Source organism: Cibotium barometz, chromosome 38, assembly GCF_041138505.1.
Source record: "Cibotium barometz isolate CiBa-2024 chromosome 38, ASM4113850v1, whole genome shotgun sequence".
Classification (NCBI taxonomy): domain Eukaryota; kingdom Viridiplantae; phylum Streptophyta; class Polypodiopsida; order Cyatheales; family Cibotiaceae; genus Cibotium; species Cibotium barometz.
This window is the reverse complement of record NC_141083.1, coordinates 18,756,969-18,776,996: the sequence shown is the minus strand read 5'-3', so window position 1 is coordinate 18,776,996 and position 20,028 is coordinate 18,756,969. Positions and strand designations below refer to the sequence as shown.

At 46.5% G+C, this 20,028-nt stretch overlaps 1 protein-coding gene across 1 annotated transcript in view; it reads left to right on the top strand.

The window, feature by feature from the left end:
* The window catches only part of LOC147616415 (CDP-diacylglycerol--glycerol-3-phosphate 3-phosphatidyltransferase 2-like), a 55,303-nt gene that overhangs the window by 1,106 nt on the left and 34,169 nt on the right, over positions 1-20,028 (top strand). The window contains exons 2-3 of the mRNA XM_086777489.1: positions 196-293; positions 417-467. Of these exons, the coding sequence (XP_086633615.1) occupies positions 196-293; positions 417-467 (149 nt within the window). The remainder of the gene's footprint in view (positions 1-195; positions 294-416; positions 468-20,028) is intronic.

The window sequence follows — 20,028 nt, the reverse complement described above, 5'->3', positions numbered from 1 at the left end:
CAGCTCTGACACAGCCTCTTACAAGTAGATAACAGTACTTTGGAGTCTTGGAGGGCTGGTTGAGGGTTCAGACTAGTGACTGCGTGAAGCAAATTATGTGTCCAGTCGACTCACTGAACGGGAATTATTGCTATTCATGGTTTTATATTGGTTCACTGACTTGTTTGACTTTACTTTTTTTTGGGGGCTTTTCAGTGTTTTACTCAAATGAATGGTGGGCCACAGCGGCTGTAGCTTGCATCTTTGTATTGGCAGCCATAACAGATTGGCTTGATGGCTTTCTTGCGAGGAAGGTTAGTAACCAGCTTTGTGAGCTCAATGTCTAGAAGATATTCGTGCACTTTTGTGCGTATGTGTATGTATGTACGTGTGGGTGTATACATGTTTTATCAATTATTGTTGATCTGGGGTTTCAGATGGGTTCCAATTCTACTTTTGGAGCATTTTTGGATCCAGTTGCTGACAAGGTAAATATCTAAAGTATTTAAATTGAAATACAAACATCGTTCAGTTTTTTTTTTCTTTGAGAGAGATATTACCTTTGCTCATAGGTGGAGCCTTGTAGTCAATTTTTCACAAACTGGGAGAGTTTGTTAAGAGGGTCGTCACATCTCATTGCTAACAATTAGCCAGATGGACCTTATCCTTATGAGAAATATTTCAGCAGCCTCATCTCACCCTCTACTACACAAACATCTTTTGTTGGATTAGGTCACAGGCCTGTGAGACGCTCTTGACTGCCCTGAGGGTGATCCACAGAAGGTCGGATGCACATCCTCCATGGGAGGGGCATATGAATGATACTCATGCTTTTGATGACAATCTAGGAGAACCGCTCTGTTCACCTGCCGGTTGTGGGACAGCTGAGCCAGGTCTTGGCGGGGTGGCTGTGGCCAATGTTGGGGGCTTGTATGTGCATAGGCGACCTTCAGATGAGAGGGTGTTTGTCTTGCTGCATAGGAGAAACGGAGGACTGTAGCGTGCTGGTGAACATCCAAAATATAGCATGAAGGGCCTGTTGTGTAAACTGGGTGTGCCCATAGTCATGATGGACACCCCTCGTGGGCATGGGTGACGATCAGGCTGGCACACTACAGAAGCTCGTGTTTTTCCCAAAAAGAAAGGGCGTGAAGCCAAAAAATACGTGGGTTCTATTTTGGGGGTGTTAAAATTAAAGCTCACGGTTATGAGATTTTTAATCCCAAAAATGGAGTGTGTGGGCTAAAGATGGACACGTGCTTTTTGGGGATATTTCTGGCTTTTCTTGTGCGCCCATTTTGGCCCTCCTCACGTGAAGGAGTGGGGGCTGTGGTCGACCAGTCTGGGCAGCGCCTTTTCCTCAAGAAAGCTCACGTTTTCCTTTAACAGCAGAGGGTGACCATCTCCCATACAACAACCATGTTCTTTTTGCTTCGAACATCTGTCATCTGAGGGTTGTAGTGGGACGGCGGCTATGGCTGTGGACACGCATGATGGACAGCAGGGTCAGCCTTATGTGCAGCAAGTTGTGGGTGAGGTTCCTTCTCAACCCATGGGATATCAAATACAAGGAGGCAATTCTCAGATTCAGCCCCAGCAACCACAAGTACAGATGTCTTCGTCAACTCATGTACCATCTCAATACATGGGACAGCCGGTTCATGTAGAGCAAAAACTGAAAAAACACAAATGGAAGAGGTAGAAGCTTGCACTTCAACCTCAACCAACAGGTGAGTAGCCTAGCAGTGTAAGTTTGTGACTCGGAAGGGGGAGGTCCCAAGTTCAAATTCCCGGTCGCCCCCGATCAGCATCCAGCTGCTTTGTGGAACAATTGTACCGCCTTCAAGCAAGAGCCATGCAGCCTCAATGCAGGCACCCAAGTTGCTACTGCAGATGGGGGGAAAAAAGCTTGCATTTGAACCTGAATACTTACAATGATTGTTCAAATTCGGACTTGATTTGGTGATGTGCGTTAATTTCTACCTACATGCTACTGACCATATGGGCTACTTGTGCTACAAATTGTTGTTCCAAGGCTGCATTATGCTAACTTGGACTTGTAAATTGCTCATCTTGGATTAATGCTTCATAAATAGCCTTGCTTAGGCAATGTGGAAACTTACTTGGAGGATCCAAGCGTGGGAGGAGATCAATCTTGTGATCCTCCGTCTAGACGGGGGGGGGGGGGGGGGTGGGGGGCGCTTGGGAGGGGGATTGTTGTAACTCGCCCAAAAAGTGCAGGAGTGCATGTGTGTGAAAATGGTACTTTTCCAGCCCTAAAAAGGGTTTTTTATCTGATGTATTTGGTTATTCTTGGCTTTTTATGTTGTGCTGCTGGCCGACAGCCCCTTTACTGAGCCGACCAGCAGCCCACCTCATATGTATAGATTCGCTTCATCATTCAGCATTTGTACCACATCAGTGATCACATCAGTCACCACCACATCATACACCTGCTGCTGCCGGCGCCTGCACTACATCAGATCATCATCTTCGCCGTTCAGCACCAGCGTTTCTCTTGCAGCATATTTTGGGACAGCAGCCCTCTGCTACATTAGAGCACTTCAGCGTTTTACATCAGCTCACACCGTGGGACAGCAGCCCAGTGTCTGCTACAGTACAGCACATCAGCGTTTTATCATCAGTTCATATCTTGGGACAGCAGCCCACTCTCTGCTACAGCACATCTGCGTTTTTCTTCCACAGTTCACCTTGGGACAGCAGCCCTCTCTGCTCACCATCTCACATCATCGGGACGGCAGCCCTCTCTGCTCCTCACCACTACTCAGGTATTGCAGCACCCTCGTCACCAGAGCCTGCACCACTCGGGACGGCAGCCCTCTCTGCTCTTCATCACCCCTCAGGTACCGCAACACCCTTGTCACTGGAGCCTGCACCACTTTACCTTCTGCTGCTCACTACCACCTCAGAGTGCCTTTGCATCCATTGACGAGAGCCTAACACCGACCACCTTACGGAGTGCCTTTGCCTCACATCAATGCAAAGCCTTCGTCATCGACCGTGCTTCAACTCCGACATCGTCTTTGCTTCTGCACCGGTCTTCTACTCAAAGTCTCCTCGCATCAGAGGGCCTCTTGTACATGTTTTCACTCACCATCACATATACACTCACACACCTATTTCATGTTGTGCTGATTTGCTCTGATCTCTCGTACATTGGGTCCTTTCGTCCTTTTGCCCTCACATGGTATCAGAGCTATCGTGAGCAAAGGGATTGAAGACCTCAAGAGCACACAACATGGATCGTCTACCCGCATTGTCAGAGGACCAATTTTTCTCACCACAAGTTGATTCTTCTTCATTGGGAGACGATCAACCCATATACATCAAATTACCATCACCACCTTTGCCATCACGATCTCCTTCTCTGACTTTATGTTACATGCGGAAGCTCTGAGAGTTTTCTTTCAGCCCTAAACACCATCTAGAACATGTTGATGCAGAAACGCAAATAGAAGGGGGAGGGAGAGAGAGAGAGAGAGAGAGAGAGAGAGAGAGAGAGCTGGAAATTCAGTATTTCATATGGTACAAAAAGGTACATAATCCCTTGCAGCCATGGGCTGCCTTCTAGAAAAAGGTAGAACACCCTAACCCTAGTCCTATGTCTAGACCCACACCCAAGAGGGAGGGAGTGAATGAAACAATGAGCACATAAGCCTTATATAGGCTTGAGAACAACTCATGGACTGGCCGACTGCTGCTGGTCGGCCAGCTCCTGGACAAATAAATCCTCATAAATGCTGCAGTCAACAGGAATATTCCTTGTGTCCTTCCACAAGATGCTCCAGGTTCTGTTCTGATCTTTTCTTCTTTATCTTGTTACCTCCTTAGGGTTAGCCTCTGAGATAAGCATGTACATGTGTGTGCACATGACATCCCCCTCTGCTAAACTTGATGACGGGAGTCCAATCTGATTCTTGGATGAGTGTCATCATCCCATTCTATTCCCGGAGTCCCTCTGGCATCCTTCCTACTCTGGCAATCTTTTCACTGAATGCCCGGCCCGGTCTCCAAATCCACTCTAACTCTGAATAAGATCTATGCATCTATTTCATCCAGTCCCCATTTCGTTCTTGCCCTGTCTCTGAACACTGTCTTGGTCTTCACTCTTGAGAAACGAGTCTGGCACTCTCACTCCACCCCTCGGAGGATCATCCTTCCTTGGAACCGTTGCTCGAAAGCCTTTCCTGGCTCACAGGACTGCCATTCCCTTTGGGCTTTGTGGAACACCGCCAACAAGCCTCCTGGGAGCTCTTCTCGGTCTTGTGTTCCTTGCCTTGGGCTTCGTACGTGTGCACTTTCTTGTACCTTGGACCTATATGGGACTGAAGCAGTGTTTAGCCTTGCTGAGCTTGATGCTCTGATACCAATGTTCATGCGGAAGCTCTGAGAGACTTCTTTGAGCCCTAAACACTATCTGGAACATGTTGATGCAAAAACACAAACAGAAGGGAGAGTAGAGAGAGAGAGAGAGATAGCTGGAAATTCAGTATTTCATATGGTACAAAAAGGTACATAATCCCTTGCAGCCATGGGATGCCTTTTGGAAAAAGGTAGAACACCCTAACCCTAGTCCTATGTCTAGACCCACACTCGAGGGAGTGAGTGAATGAAACAATGAGCACATAAGCCTTATATAGGCTTGAGAACAACTCATGGACTGGCCGACAGCTGGTAGGCTAGCTCTTGGACAAATAAATCCTCATAAATGCTGCAGTCGACAGGAATATTCCGTGTGTCCACAAGATGCTTCATAGTATATGCTCCAAAAATCTGGTTTTGTTCTGATCTTTTCTTCTTTATCTTGTTACCTCCTTAGGGTTAGCCTCTCTGAGATTAGCATGTACATGTGTGTGCACATGACACTTTATCAGACTTTTCTTCGAGGGGGATACACTCCTTCTGCCAAAGTGTTAGTGTGGGACTATGACATGCGAGGGATTGATCGTCGTAAAACAACCTTAGGACTTAACTAAATTGCACTTATTGATACTTGCGAGATAGACCATGGTGTGCAATGCAATGCAGCTATATTAAATGGATGAGTTACAATGAAGATCTATAAATAGATCTATGCTTGTCCTAGAGGAGTATCTATCTTGGTGAAGAGAGAGAGATTCTGAATGCTAATGATGAATGATTGTTCCCTTCTCCAATGCTGAGGTCCACCCTTGGAATGCTGGCTTTCCTGTATGTAGGAGGCAGGACATGATGACTGAATTCTGAATATGCTGAACTGTTGATGCTGAATGCTAAATTGTTGACTCCCTTTGCTCCCTAGGAAGGAAACACTGAGAGGATGCCTGATATGAGATGAACTACTAAATGAATGATGCGCTGCCTTATATATGAGTTTATGATGGTGGTCGGCGGGCTGTGTAATGCTATCGGCTAGATGATTGTATCTTCACGACTGCATTAAATGCCCATAATACTACTGTCGGCTATTGATAAAATGCCCATGACTTCATAAATGCTCTAATACTGCAGTTGGCTGCTGACCAAAGCCGTGTTGGTAGGTTCCACAATCCACTACTTGATGTGATAAATGCTCTAGATGCCTTTTAAGGCTTTATGGACTGCTGTTGAGACTGTAACAGTGTACATGCTCATGCTGAGATATATGCTGTATAAATGCCCTGGATAATACTTGATTAATGCTTAAATGTCCTACTTAATGCTTATGGATGCTAAGAATGCCATGTCACCTGTACACCTATTGGGTGTGCACGTGACAGGGACCCTAGCATTCTTAATTTTCTCTCATCTTCTCTCATGGTTCCCTTTCTGGCCTGAGAGGGGGTGTGTGAAAATGGTACTTTTCCAGCCCTTGGTTATTTTTGGCTTTTTATGCCTTGTGCTATTGTAAGCCCAGCGGGGCGTGCAATGATAGACTCAACCACGTGTGCAAGAGATAAAAATTATAAAGAGAGAGAGGGGGGGGGAGAGAGAGAGAGAGAGAGAAAAGGGAATGGGGATCTTGCACAGTACACCACATTGAGCGGGGAACAGGCTCCACCCCCTTTCAGGAATTTATTCAGGAACAATCCACGGGCACGTTGGCCAGGATCAATACAATCAATGAATACAAAACAAACAAATATGCCGATGTAGGATATCTGAAACTGGCCTTTGGTAGAAACCAAAGTGCGGTCGACTAGCAGTCCCCTAATCCAATTGTAGTCCAGACAATTAATCAAATAAACAGGAGCTAGAGTGCTCCAAAACAAGAAGGAATATGACACTTGTTGGCCCCAAAGCTTGGCGCCCTGTTCGGTATTTCTTTATTCAAATTCAATGGAAAGATTTAGATGATTACAACATGGCCATCCATGGCTCGTATGTCTGCAAGTCCAATCTGCCAATCCTCAGGACCTCTTAGCATAGAGGTAAAACAGCCTTGTGTCCCAAGAACACCACATTGTTATCTCCTCTAATCTATCTAATCTACTAAGTTTGTACATCCATGAGGCCTTGAATATGCATCTGACTGAACCATGCACATAGCCATAAACTCAGCCATGAAAACCAGTCCACAAACTCATCCAAAACAGCCCACAATCTTGTCATGTTTCCACCCTCTGAACTGCCAAACCCTTTCTCTCACAAAGGGCTAGAGAGAACCACTCTAGAATAGTCTTGAGCCAGTGAAAAGAGAGACTCCAAAAGACATCACCTGCAGTCCCACTTGCTCATAAAGAAAGAGAGACTTACAGTCTTTATGTCGCTTTCCACAAGAGAGAAAAGACTCCAGGAAAAGCCCCGAACTGTCTTGTCCTCTTGTCTTGCAGCTGGGAGAGAGAGAAACAGTGAGAGAACCTGCTGTCCAGCCTTGTGTTCCCTTCTCACAATTCACACTTCCCAACTGACAACCATCTTCTTGCCAAAAGCAAAGGAGAGAGAAAAGAAAGAACCTGCTGGCGCCTGTACCTTCTGCAATTCAGCAGCCGACTAATTCTCCAAGAGCCAAAGGGAAAGAGAGAAGAAATATTCAGCCGGCACACTGCTGTCCCTCAGTCCAGTCCTCGTCAGATACACCAGCCCCAAGAGAAAAGTGTCTGCTGTCCTGAATTACAGCCACCTGCCTATACCCTCCAGAGCTCACACGAGAGAGAGAGAGAGAGAGAGAGAGAGAGAGAGAGAGAGAGAGAGTGTTTCACGCTGCACCTGCTGCCCTGTCAACAACCCGCTAGCAAGTCCCTGCCAGACACACGTGGGAGAGAGGGAGAGATACCCTGCGCAGCCTCTGAACCACCTGCGTAACTCTGTCCAGTCCAGCCCGCCTACAGTCCCTTCCAATAAGCATGCATAGGAGAGGCGCAGCCCTGCAGCCTGTGTGTATCCCTTCAGGCGACGACTCCATAAAGTTTATTAAAACTTATGCCTAGGGGCCACCCAAGGTTATAAACCTTAGAATACTTTAATCCCTTGGTCCCCCTTCACACTTGGGGATGTCCACAAGTTAACTTTTTGTCTGGGCACCCAAGTATGAACAATTAATTTCACCGACCACCATGCCCACACTTATGCTGCACCCATTTTCACAGGGTCATGACAAACCCCCCTCTTGAAAAATGGCAAGCGTCCTCGATTGCAATCTGGTGATATAGCAAGACATCCAAAGTGAAATGTACAATATGGCAAGATCAGCGTCCCAATCTCTCTAAGCCACGCATATGTAACAACATTCATTGCAAACCAATGGTGTAGTAATAGTCCAAGTTGTATACCACTGTGAACCATACACAACCACAACATCCAATGTGACGAGTAGACATAAATCATAGAAGTCCCATAAGCAGATGTACTGTCAGCCATCAGTACCTTCGGGTGAGACAAAAGTTGCACCAAGCGACCTCTAGATGTCATCTGAGCCGCTCTGTATCAAGGGAGCGGAGGTGCTACCCCCCCCTCTTGAGCATCAGGCAATGCTCCAGACCCATGCTCTCTTGAACCTGAATGAGCTGTAGCAAGAGTCGGCTCCAACTCAAAGGCATCGAGATAAAGCTGCAAAACCTGAGGTGAATTTGCTAAGTCACCTTCCTCCATCCACTTCGCATCCATCGGTGAATAGTTGTCGAACTTCACAAGATAGCGATGGGAAACTTTACCTCGTACCTTTCTTTCCTTATGTCTCAGTATCTGCTATGGAATAAGCACCTCATCAAGTTCCTCAAATTCTGGCTGAGCCTCATCTGATACATCCTCAGGCACATCCCCACGGAAAGGTCTAAGTAGACTCACATGAAATGCATTGTGAATCCTCCAGTGATCTGATAGCTTCAAACAATAGGCCACCTCACCAATCTTTTTCAATACGTGAAAAGGTGCATAATAGCGCATGCTCAACTTAGGGAATAAGCGCTCTTTACCCTTCTTCTTTTTGAGCCTAGCTTTCTCAAATCGCAAAAGAACCCAATCAACCAATGCAAACTCTAATGCACGTCTGTGACGGTCTGTTGCTTCTTTTTGCTTTTGTTGAGTTTTTTGGAGTGCCAACTTAACTCTCCTATAAGCTTCATCCATGTTCTCCACATATTGGTCAGCCTCAAAGATCTTATCCTTTGTGTGCAAAATGGGTGGTACCTTCTTCTCTTCTTCCACAATCGCAAAAGGCACCTCGTCGAGGTATGGATGGTGTTGTTATAAGCAAACTCCACCAAAGGAAGATACTTTTCCCATTGTTGCTTGTGCTCTGACACATAACATTTAAGAAGATCTAACATTGTGGAATTAGCCTCTTTCGACTGACCATCTGTTTGTGGATGAAATGGTGATGAAAACTTGAGAGTTGTACCCATGTTGTCAAACAACCCTCTCCAAAATAAACTTGTCATCTCTGGATCACGGTCACTAATGATAGACGAAGGCATGCCATGATACTTGAAGATGTTCACCATGAACAACTTCACCATGTGATCAACTTTGATCTTCTTACGCACGGGAATGAAATGAGCCTGCTTATTGAACCTGCATATGATAGTACAAATGCCATCATTCCCCGTTTGTGTCCTTGAAAGATCAAATATAAAATCCATGGTAATGCTCTCCCATGGTCTATCTGGAATAGGTAAAGGCTGAAGTAACCCTGGTGTCTTCTGACGGTCATACTTAACCTTTTGACATACGATGCATTGCCTAACAAAAGCATCAACATCTCTTCTCAAGGTCGGCCAATAAAAGAAAGCCTCAACTGCCTTTACCGTGGCGTCAATACCTCTATGACCTGCATACGGTGGAGCATGACTTTCAATCATAACCTTGAGTCGTAACTGCCTGGTAACACAGTCTACCATGCATCGACAAAAAGCCATCCCTGAGAGTATAATGATCATGCCGCTGACCCTCAGACATCTGATCATAGACTCTTCCAAAATGCTAATCCTGGGCATACTGCTCTTTCATCTCATCAAGCTCATGATGATAAGCAAGTGAAACTGTTGAGACCTGTGGCTTGCGTGACAAAGCATTTGCCACAACATTCTTTTTGCCTTCCACATGTACAATTTGAAAGTGGAACATAGACAAAAAGTTGGCCCATCTCATATGCTTCTCAGAAAGTTTAGTTTGCGTGAGGAAATGACGCAAGGTCTGATGATCTGTCTGCACAGACAGTGAAATCAGCCCCAAGCAAATAGTGTTTCCATGTAGAAAGAGCATGAATTACAACCAACATCTCTTTTCCATAAACCTGTAAATGCTTCTCGGCATTCTGTAATATACGACTCTCATAGGCTATCACATGCCCTTCTTGCATGAGAACTGCCCCAATGCTGTTTCCACATGCATCACACTGGACAACAAAAGCCTTTCGGAGATTCAGTAATATCAATACGGGATCCGAAGTAAGCTTCTCTTTAAGCTTTTTAAAGATTGTAATTTTCCGATCAGTCCATCGAAACGGAGTTCCCTTCTTTGTTAAAGCATGAAGAGGCGAAGCAATCTCAGTAAAATACCATATGTACCGCCTGCCTGTAATAGGAACACAAGCCCAAAAAGCTGCGTACATCATGCAAGGTCCTCAAATCTGGTCAATTGAGAATTGCTTCCACTTTCGAAGGATCCATACGGACTTCATCTTTAGACACGATATGCCCCAAGAAGTGTATCTCTTCCAAGAAGAACTCACTCTTCTTGCCATTAATGACCAACCTATGCTTCCGGAGTTCTTCAAACACAGTGGCCAAATGCCTCCTATGCTTCTCTTCTGTGCGTGAATGCTCAATCATATCATCAAAGAATGTGCCCACAAACGCTCTATGAGGCCAGAAAATCCTATCCATCATCCTGTTAAAAGTGGCAGGACCATTTGTCAAGCCAAAGGGCATGACCAAGAACTCATATAGCCCAAAAGTGGTTCGAAATGCTGTCTTATGCACATCCCCGGGTCTAATGCGTATCTGATGATATCCGCTTTTCAAGTCTATCCGACTAAAGATTGTGGAGCCCTGTAAGCAGTCCAATATGTCATCGATCCTCGAAATAGGGAATCGATTCTTGATGGTGTTCTTGTTTAGCGCCTTGTAATCTATACACATGCGCCAAGAACCATCTTTCTTTTGCACTAAGGGCATAGGTGAGCAAAAGGATGATGAGCTAGGCTGAATCGACCCCTTATTCAACAACTCCTGTACCTGGTCCTCTTGTTGGGCTGCAGTAACATGATTTGGTGGTCTATTTGGTGGGGTACTCCTCGGAATTAGATCAATAGCATGATCTTCTGGCCTTTTCGGAGGAAGTTCTCCTGGCAATGACTCGGAAAAACAATCTTGGTACTCACGTAGGAAATCAGTCCTGTCTTTATCTAACATAGACAAATTAGATTTAGACTCATCATCTTTTGCATCCTTTACAAAAACGAAGTACGCGAAAAGATGCTTTTTCATTACTGATGAAATGGCCGAAGCCGATACAATAGGAACGGATTCCCCTTTAAGCTTTACATCCAAAATATGCTCTTTCCCTCTACGAGTCAAAATAATCTTCCTGTTATACGTATCCACCACTGCATGTACTCTATGGCACCATGGCATACCCAACAAAACATCACAACCATCAAGTGGCATGATATAGAACTCCTCACTGTCCACATAGCCCTGCACATGAAGCCTCAGCTTCCCTAGGGGTAACGGGTTCTGCATACCCAGAACAAGCCATATTAGCCTCATTCAAAGGCCCCATCTCCTCTGCGTGGATCCCCAATTTGTCAGCCAAATCTGGTGAGATAAAGTTGGCTCTAGCACCCGTGTCAAAGAAAATCAAGGCATCCTGATCTCTAACTTTGCCCCATGCCCTGCACAACTCAGTCTCTTCACCACCTGGTTGTTCTCCAACAAGATCAGGAACTAACCCTACAGAAGGCTTTGCTTTCTTAGACTTGGGCCCCCCTTTTGTGTCATAGTCCTTTTGGGACTTACGCTTGGGACAATTGAAAGACATATGTCCCTCCTTAGTACAGAAAAATCACTTCTGAGCATCCATCAAAGCTTGTCTCTCCTCAGGAGTTCTCTTGGGCATTGGTAACTTCTTATACCGCTTCTCTGTAGACCCTTTTGCATCACGCGAAGCATGCCCCGACTTTTCAGTTTTCTTGCTTGTGCTTTTGCAGCCCTTAAATCCAGATGAGACTCCAGTGAGTAATGCATTTGCCGTTATAGCATTCTCTATCATCTATGACATATTTGTTACTCGAGTCTTTATGCAATAGTCACGCACTTCCTTGGGCAGCCCACAACAATACTTCTCAACCTGCTCAGACAATGGCATTGCACGATAAGAAGTAACTGGGAGTAAAGCTTCCCAAAACTTCTTATTATAATTGTCACGATTGTGAGGTATGTATGTATCAGATCCTCTCTTCATTGCTAATTCCTGTTGCAGATGCAAAGAGTAACCAGCCAAGGGAACCCCTACCCTCGATTGGTTGCGACTCTTCGCCAAAGGATGTACCTCTTCATCGAATAGCCACATCCCTTCGACGAATGGTTGTATCCCTTGATGAATGGTTGTGCCTCTACATCGAATAGACACATCCCTTAGCCTAAAGTTGTATCCTTTCGTCTATGGTCATGTCCTTTCGTCAAAGGACATGCCTCTTCAAATGTGTCTCTTCATCTCCTATATAAGAGACCTATTGTACTCAGTTTAATCAAGTCAATTCAATCTTCTCTCAAGTGTTCTCCTGAAGGTTCTTGTTCTCTAAGTTAAGTACTTAAGTAGTAATTAGTACACAATATGAGGGATTAACAACATAATCCTCACAGTGGTATCAGAGCAAAATTTTTCCTACCCGTGGGTTGTGAAGCCCTCACCCTCTCCGCGGCACTCCCTCGTCCACTCCTCTTCTCGGTGTTGTATGGAAGCAGCGGTGTCAAAGTCGTGCATGCGGAAGTTTGAATACATGCAGAGAGAGAGAGAGAGAGAGAGAGAGAGAGAGAGAGAGAGAGAGAGAGAGAAGTTGACGCACAGAGAGAGAGAGAGAGGGGTTGGCGAACAACGCTTGACGTGTATTAGCAATGAATAGATAGATATTACAATGGGTGGGCATGGGTATATATACCCTCACAATGGAAATGGCGGACTCATGTAGCATAAGTTAAATAATAACTTATGCCCTTTGTTACAACTCGTTTCCACATGAGATACTACTTTTAACACCCTCTCTGAAGCTCATAGTGGACATAGAAAAGAAACCAAGTCGATGTAGATGCAACCATGGACACCTCAGTACTGGCCGGATACTGAATACACCTCGGAAAATGCACCAAACAACCTGTCTCCTCAAGGAATGCCATCTTGAGCTTCAGCTGCCACATAGAATAATGAATTGCAAACAACTCCACATCCATGATCCTCCATTCCTTGAACTGAGAACACACACGTCCAAAAGATCTCCTGAACATTGAACTATCGACACATGACGCCCAAAATTCTCTGACAATGAACTAGGAACTCATCCCATCCATAGTCTGCTACCAATGAACTACGAACACATCACGTCCATAGATTTGTCAAGCTGTTCCATGCCAGATGCATGTGCCTTGAACTCCGACACACGGGTCCAAATCACCAAAACGGGAGCACAGACTGCCCCTCTCTGCCACTCACATGCCTCTCTCTGGCTGAAGCATGTGGTAGCATCCATCCACCAACCTAGAATGCTGGAGCATGTGCCAGTGTAGTCCTCGCCACACCGGCAGACGCCGTAGCATCCCTAGTAGAATCACTGTCACTGTCATCCTCGTCAGCTTTGCCTTTGCCTTTGTCATTCGTCGAGCCTTGAGCTTTAGCTTTGGATTTGCAATCCCGAGCCAAATGCCCTCGCTTTCCGCACTTATAACAACGGCTCCTAGACTTCTTATTGGATTCCGATGCAGCATGTGCCGATTCTACATCCTTCGGAACTCGAATCTTGCCTTGGGAAATGAGCACTGCTTCCTCCTCAATGAGATAAGAGCTGAGATCATCAAATTCCAGCTTTTCCTTCGTGACTTGTAAGCGTAATGCCCTCGAGACCATCTCGAACTCCTCAGGCAACTTCGTAAGAACCAAGGCAGCTAACTGGGTACTAGTTAACGCACTATTCATAGCGGATAACTGATCATGGATAACCTTTGCCTTCATTAGAAATGACTGCATAGAGGTCCCGGCTTCAAACTTGATGGAAAACAACTGGCCGAGAAGGGTTACTGCTCGCATTGTTGAGTCTCGATCAAACATTCCTGCAAGCTTTGACCACATTTCCTTGGCAGTCTTTAAAGTCTGAATGGCAGGGGAAATTTCCTTGGTGAGAGATTCTGCAATCGCCGACATCGCCTTCGCATTGTGAGCATCCCAATCCACAAGAGATTTGAGAAACTCCTCCTCCTGAAGACGTGTAAACCGATTGCTATCCCTTCGGGGACGTTCCTCCGAGCCATCAACAATGTCCCATAAGCCTTTTCTGCTAAACCATAGCCTCATGATCAAGTTCCAATGCGCATAATTGTCGCCATTCAGTTTGTCGTCCTTGCTCGAACACGGGAGTCCCATCTCGAAAACTCCATCCACCTCTTCTCAGTCGACCCGGTCTGCTCGCCTTGTGCGTTTCCTCAAGCCTTGGGCTATGTACTTTGCTACCTTGAACTGGCTTTATACAGTCGTGCTACTGCCAGCCTTGCGCACCTGGACTTCCCCGATGGTTGCGCCTGTGTCATTGGCAGCCTCTCGCCCGTGTCTGTTTGTGGCTGGCAGCCCTCTGCGCCTGAGCTCTTAAGCCACAGTTCTGCTGCTGCTCAACACGCAATGTGCTGTTGACACGTGCAGTTCGCGCCACGTCACTGCACCAGCCTCACTTCCTGCGCCACCTCAGTCGCTGCAGCAGCCATCTTCTCCAACTCCTCCATGTGCCCAAGAATCAACGAGCACTCAGCTCTGATACCATGTCAAAGTCGTGCATGCGGAAGTTTGAATACACGCAGAGAGAGAGAGAGAGAGAAGTTGACGCAGAGAGAGAGAGAGAGGGGTTGGCGAACAACGCTTGACGTGTATTAGCAATGAATAGATAGATATTACAATGGGTGGGCATGGGTATATATACCCTCAATGGAAATGGCCGACTCATGTAGCATAAGTTAAATAATAACTTATGCCCTTTGTTACAACTCGTTTCCACATGAGATACTACTTTTAACAGAGTGATGGTGGACTTGGCGTAAATCTTTGCCCATGGTGATGTAAATTCAAAAAATAAAAATAAAAAAATCCACACCCATACACACGCACCGTGTGTTTTTCAGAGAGGGAACCCTGGCTGCATACCTAGATTACCCCCCTCCCTGCTGCCGGTGGTGGTAGTCATTCACTGCATGGCAGGAACCCCCCCCCTCTCTGCTGAGTATGGAACACCCCTCCCCTCCTCGCTTCGTTCGCTGCCGGCCGTGAGCCCTCGCTTGCTTAGTGCAGTTGCCGGCCCTGAGCCCCTCGCCGCCGAATAGCGCCCGCCCTCCACCTCTTCGCATAGTCGCTGGCGGCGCCTTTTCGAAGCGGCGCACCTTTTCCTCCGGTCGGCTACGCGATCCATGCCCGTCACCTTTACACCATTGAAAAAAAAAACTAAATAACATCGGCACGTGGGTCTCTAATCTAAAAAAAAAACGGGCGTGCTCTAGTGTGAACCGAACCCCCCTTCCGTTAGCGATTCGGCAACCCCTCCCCCTCCCCCCTCCCCTTTCCCCCGGTTGTTAGGATGCCGCCATCTCCACGTTCGCCCCCCTCTCCCCGGCGATTCGGCGACCATCTTCCTCCCGGCTGTCAGTGGGTTCTCTCGGCTCTGCCCATGGCACACCATCTGTGCGCTCTCGCCATCTACGTGCATGCTTCATGGACAACTTTCCAGAGGAGCCCGACATGCACATCTCCTACCTGAGTTACATCGACGAGATCCCCGAGGCTGTTCTTTCCGAACACAGCCCTCCTCGTGCCCCCACTCCGGAACCGGTGCCACTTTCCGCCGATGCTGGGTGGATTCCAAGTCTCCCGGACTCTCCTATCCCAGTAGCCCCGGCCTCACAGGTGTACCGCATACATGTCAGTAGCCCGCATGTAACCGAACCCGACACTTGGGCGATCTGGACTATTTTCCTCACGTGTGAGCCACTGCACCTTACTCATTTCGAGTACTTTCTGTCACGGTACTCTTAGTTGGCACGCTTTCTTCCGGAGTGCAGTGTGGATGGCCTCCGCAATCTCTCCTCCACGCGCCCTCCTGTGACATTCTACTGCGAGATCTTCGTTCCCGATTATACTCCATTATCTCTGGTGACCAACTCTTTGGCGGAACCAAACGAAGAAGTGGAAGTAGACGAAGTAACCTCTGAGGACGATCCTGAGGAAGTAGAGGATCCCGACTTCGAGTACGAGGATCCCGTTACTGCCTCTCCCGCAGCTGTTCCTTCCATCCTACATTTCGGGTGGACATTTCCTGCTTCACCTCAGTACTCTCTCTGAGTTCTCCAGATGTCGACTTCGCACGACAACGTGCCACCCGCCGATCCTCAGATGGAGGCCTTGCAGATGACCACTCTTCAACAACAGATGGAGGACTTGCAACGGGCCCTTTTCGACGGTATGGCATCAATGCGATCACAAATGGAAGATATGCAACAACGGCACCAACACCAGCGCGAGGGATTATGGAAGTCACAGCGAGCGCGTCGTTCGCGTTCTCCAACATCATCATCATCATCCTCGGTGGGCCAGCAGGATGATCCTTCAACTGCTCCCGATCCGATCGCCGAGGTAGACAATGTTGAACTCAAACTTTTGTATAAATTAATGACCACAGCACAGACAAGAAAGATGGATATCAAGTTACCTGAGCCCTACAATGGCCGCCGCGATAAGCGGTTAATTGATCACTGGCTCTACAAGATGGAGGTTTATTTCTCAAATACCGAATTGCCCGAAAACAAAAAGGTGGCATTGGCCAGTACCCTCTTGAAAGATACTGCCTTCCTTTGGTGACGACGGAGGATTTCCTACTCCGACGTGGGATAAATTCCGGCGTGCTCTTCGCAAGGCTTTTGAGCCTGCAAATGCGAACTTTCATGCCAGGTCTTCTCTCCGCCGCCTGAGTCAAACTGGCTCCGTGGCCGCGTACATCTCAGAGTTTCAAAAACTGGCTCTCGAGATAGAGAGACTCAGCCCCTTTGACTAGCTTCACAGCTTCATTGACGGGCTTGAACCCACGATCCAAGACGAAGTCCATAAGTACAATCCTGCCACCCTGGATGAAGCAATCTCGTATGTCGAGCGCATTAGTGATTACAGGCGTCCTCCCAAGAACTTTTTCTCCGGCGCCCGTTCTTACCAGCGGAATCAACCAGCCAACACCAGCGTCCCAATCCTGGACAACCCAACTCTCGGCGACCATATTCTGGACAACAGTCCTTCCGGTCGCGCTTCTCCGGGCAAGCTCCCGCGTCAAACGCAGGATCCTCTCAGACCGAATCCTCTGGCAGCAGAAACCGAGATCGGTCCCGACAGGACCGTCGCAGCAATGATCGGCGCAACTTCAAGCGAGAAACCTCTTCGGGACAGCAAACCTCTTCATCGACTGCCACTTCATCCCAACCTTTGTTCTGGCGATCACCGGTGGTATGAATGTCCTCAGCGCCCTAAACTCTCCAACACTCGGGGTGAACAGTTGCCACCATGCTGATCATGACGTGCCTCCTGTGAAAGACAAAAACAAACAAATAGCTTGTTCTGTTCGCGTTTCTAAAGTTGTCAGTACCCTGATGCTTAATGGCCAAAGTACCAACCCTGTTCCGGTAAATCTTTCCAAGCAGGTCCTTAGTCTTCTGGGTTTCATTGGCGACCATCCCATCAATGTGTTGGTGGACAGTGGCTGTTCCACTAATTTTGTGGGCACTTCTTTGGTTCACAAGCTTCGCCTACAGACCCGACATTTTGTGGATGCTTTTCAAGTAGAGCTTGCTGATGGTTCCTTCCTTAATTGTAACAAAAAGGTGCAACCGCTTCAGTTCCAAATTCAAGATTACCAAGATCACCTTAATTTTTCAGTGATGCCGTTGTCACATTATGACATGATACTGGGACAATCTTGGCTGTATCGATATGATCCAGTGATCAGCTTTCGTTCTCATTCAATCCAGTTATACCATGATGGTCATTCAATCCAGTCATTCAATCCAGTTATACCATGATGGTCGAGAGCTGGAACTTCGTGGCCTTTTCAGTGCCAAACCCATCACTGTTGTTTTTGCCCTGCAAGTCAAACGCCTCGTCCGCAAACGTGACTGTACAACATCCTTGGTCATGTTACGGGAGATTGAAGCAGAAACTAGTGAGCAATCCCAAGCCTCGTCATCAACAACTGCTTACTTGGAGCAACCCTTCTTCAGGCCTTTTCAGGATCTGTTTTCGAATGATCTTCCGACGACATTGCCTCCTCGTCGTCCTGTGGATCACCCGATTGATCTTATCCCAAGTCAACCTCCTCCAACCCGAGCTCCATACCGTGTTTCTTACTTTGAATCTCAGGAGATACAAAAGCAATTACAGGAGTTGCTGGACAAAGGTCATATCCGTCCCAGCAAAAGTCCCTTCGGAGCCTTGGTTTTGCTTGTCAAAAAGAAGGATGGATCAATGTGGCTTTGCATTGATTACCGTGCTCTCAACAAGCTGACAATCAAGAACAAATTCCCTTTGCCTCGCATCGATGAGTTGTTCGACCAACTGCTTGGTGCAAAGGTGTTTTCCAAGATTGATTTGAAGTCCGGCTATCATCAAATTCGTATCCGTAATGGTGATGAATACAAGACAGCCTTTAGGACAAAATATGGTCATTATGAGTTCTTGGTCATACCTTTTGGGTTAACCAATGTCCCAGCAATATCTTGGTCATATCATTTCTGCTAATGGGATTGTAGTAGATCCTAAGAAGATTCAGGCGATTGTGGATTGGCCTTTGCCTCTCACCATTTCAGATGTTCGATCTTTCTTGGGACTTACTAACTTTTATCACAACAAGGTGCATAGGTTTTCAGAGATTGCTGCCTCTTTGACAGAATTGACAAAGCTGGACAAACTTTAGTGGTCTTCTGAAGCTGAGCAATCCTTCAATGATCTCAAGCATGCCTTGACGACAACCCCGGTCTTGGCCATTGCAGATCCCACCCAGTCCTTTGATGTAATGACAGATGCCTCAGATCGTGCTTCTGGTGGAGTTTTGATCCAGAATGATCGTGTCATTGCTTTTGACGGCAGGAAGTTTTCAGCCATTCAAAGCAGGTATCGTGTGTATGATAAGGAGTTTTTGGCAATCGTGCATGCATATTGGACTTGGAGACATTATCTTCTTGGAGCAGATTCAGTTGTACGTACAGATCATCAATCTCTGACGTACATTTTCACTCAACCTGTTATGAACTCTCGACAAGGCCGATGGGTTGAATTCTTGGCTAATTTCCACATGATTATCTAGTATGTTCCTGGTCTTCAGAATGTGGTTGCAGATGCTTTGAGCCGCATGCCTCGAGCCACTAATTTTGCTATCACAGATGTACAAATGGAAATCCCTGCTTGTTTCAAAAATGAGTATTTGACTGATAGAGATTTTGGAGATGCGTTTCGTGCTCTCAAATCTTCTAATCCCAGTCCTGCAGAAATGAACATGTTTGCAGCCTACACCATCATAGATGAGGTGCTGTTCTTTTCTGATCGCATTTGTGTGCCTCATAATACTTCATTGCGGAAGATTCTCATTCAAGAGCATCATGAAGTTCCTTATGCTGCTCATCCTGGTATCAACAAGACATATCGGCTTTTGTCTGCTACATACATCTGGCTTCAGATGCAGCAAGATGTTATCAAATTTGTCAAAGCTTGTCATTCATGTCAAATAATGAAAGCATCTCGACAACTTCCTCAAGGGTTACTTCAACCGTTGCCAGTTCCCAATGAGAGATGGGAAAGTATCAGTATGGATTTTATTACCACTTTGCCTCGTTCATCCAAAGGCAATGCTCAAATTCTTGTGGTGGTTGATCGATTTTCCAAAATGGCGCATTTCATTCCTTGCAAGAAAGCTGCTTCAGCCCCAGATGTGGCGTTGTTGTTCGTGCAACATGTCTTCAAATTGCATGGTTTGCCGAAGACCATCATCTCTGACAGAGATCCAAAGTTCACTGGACATTTTTGGACGTCTTTGTTCAAATCTCTTGGCACGAATTTGTTGTTCAGTTCAGCCTATCATCCTCAAACAGATGGACAGACTGAAAGAGTCAATCAGATTTTGGAAGAAATGATTCGACATTACATTCAATCCCGTTTGGCATTATGGGAAGATTATTTGCCACTCGTGGAATTTGCTTATAATAATTCCCATCATTCAGCAATTGGATTAACTCCATTTCAAGCAACATATGGGCATACTCCTCTTGTGCCTACAAACTTTGTTTTACAACACAGTGGCGTAGGCAGATCAGTTGGTTCAGGAGATGCAAGATGTGCTTGTGCAAGTTC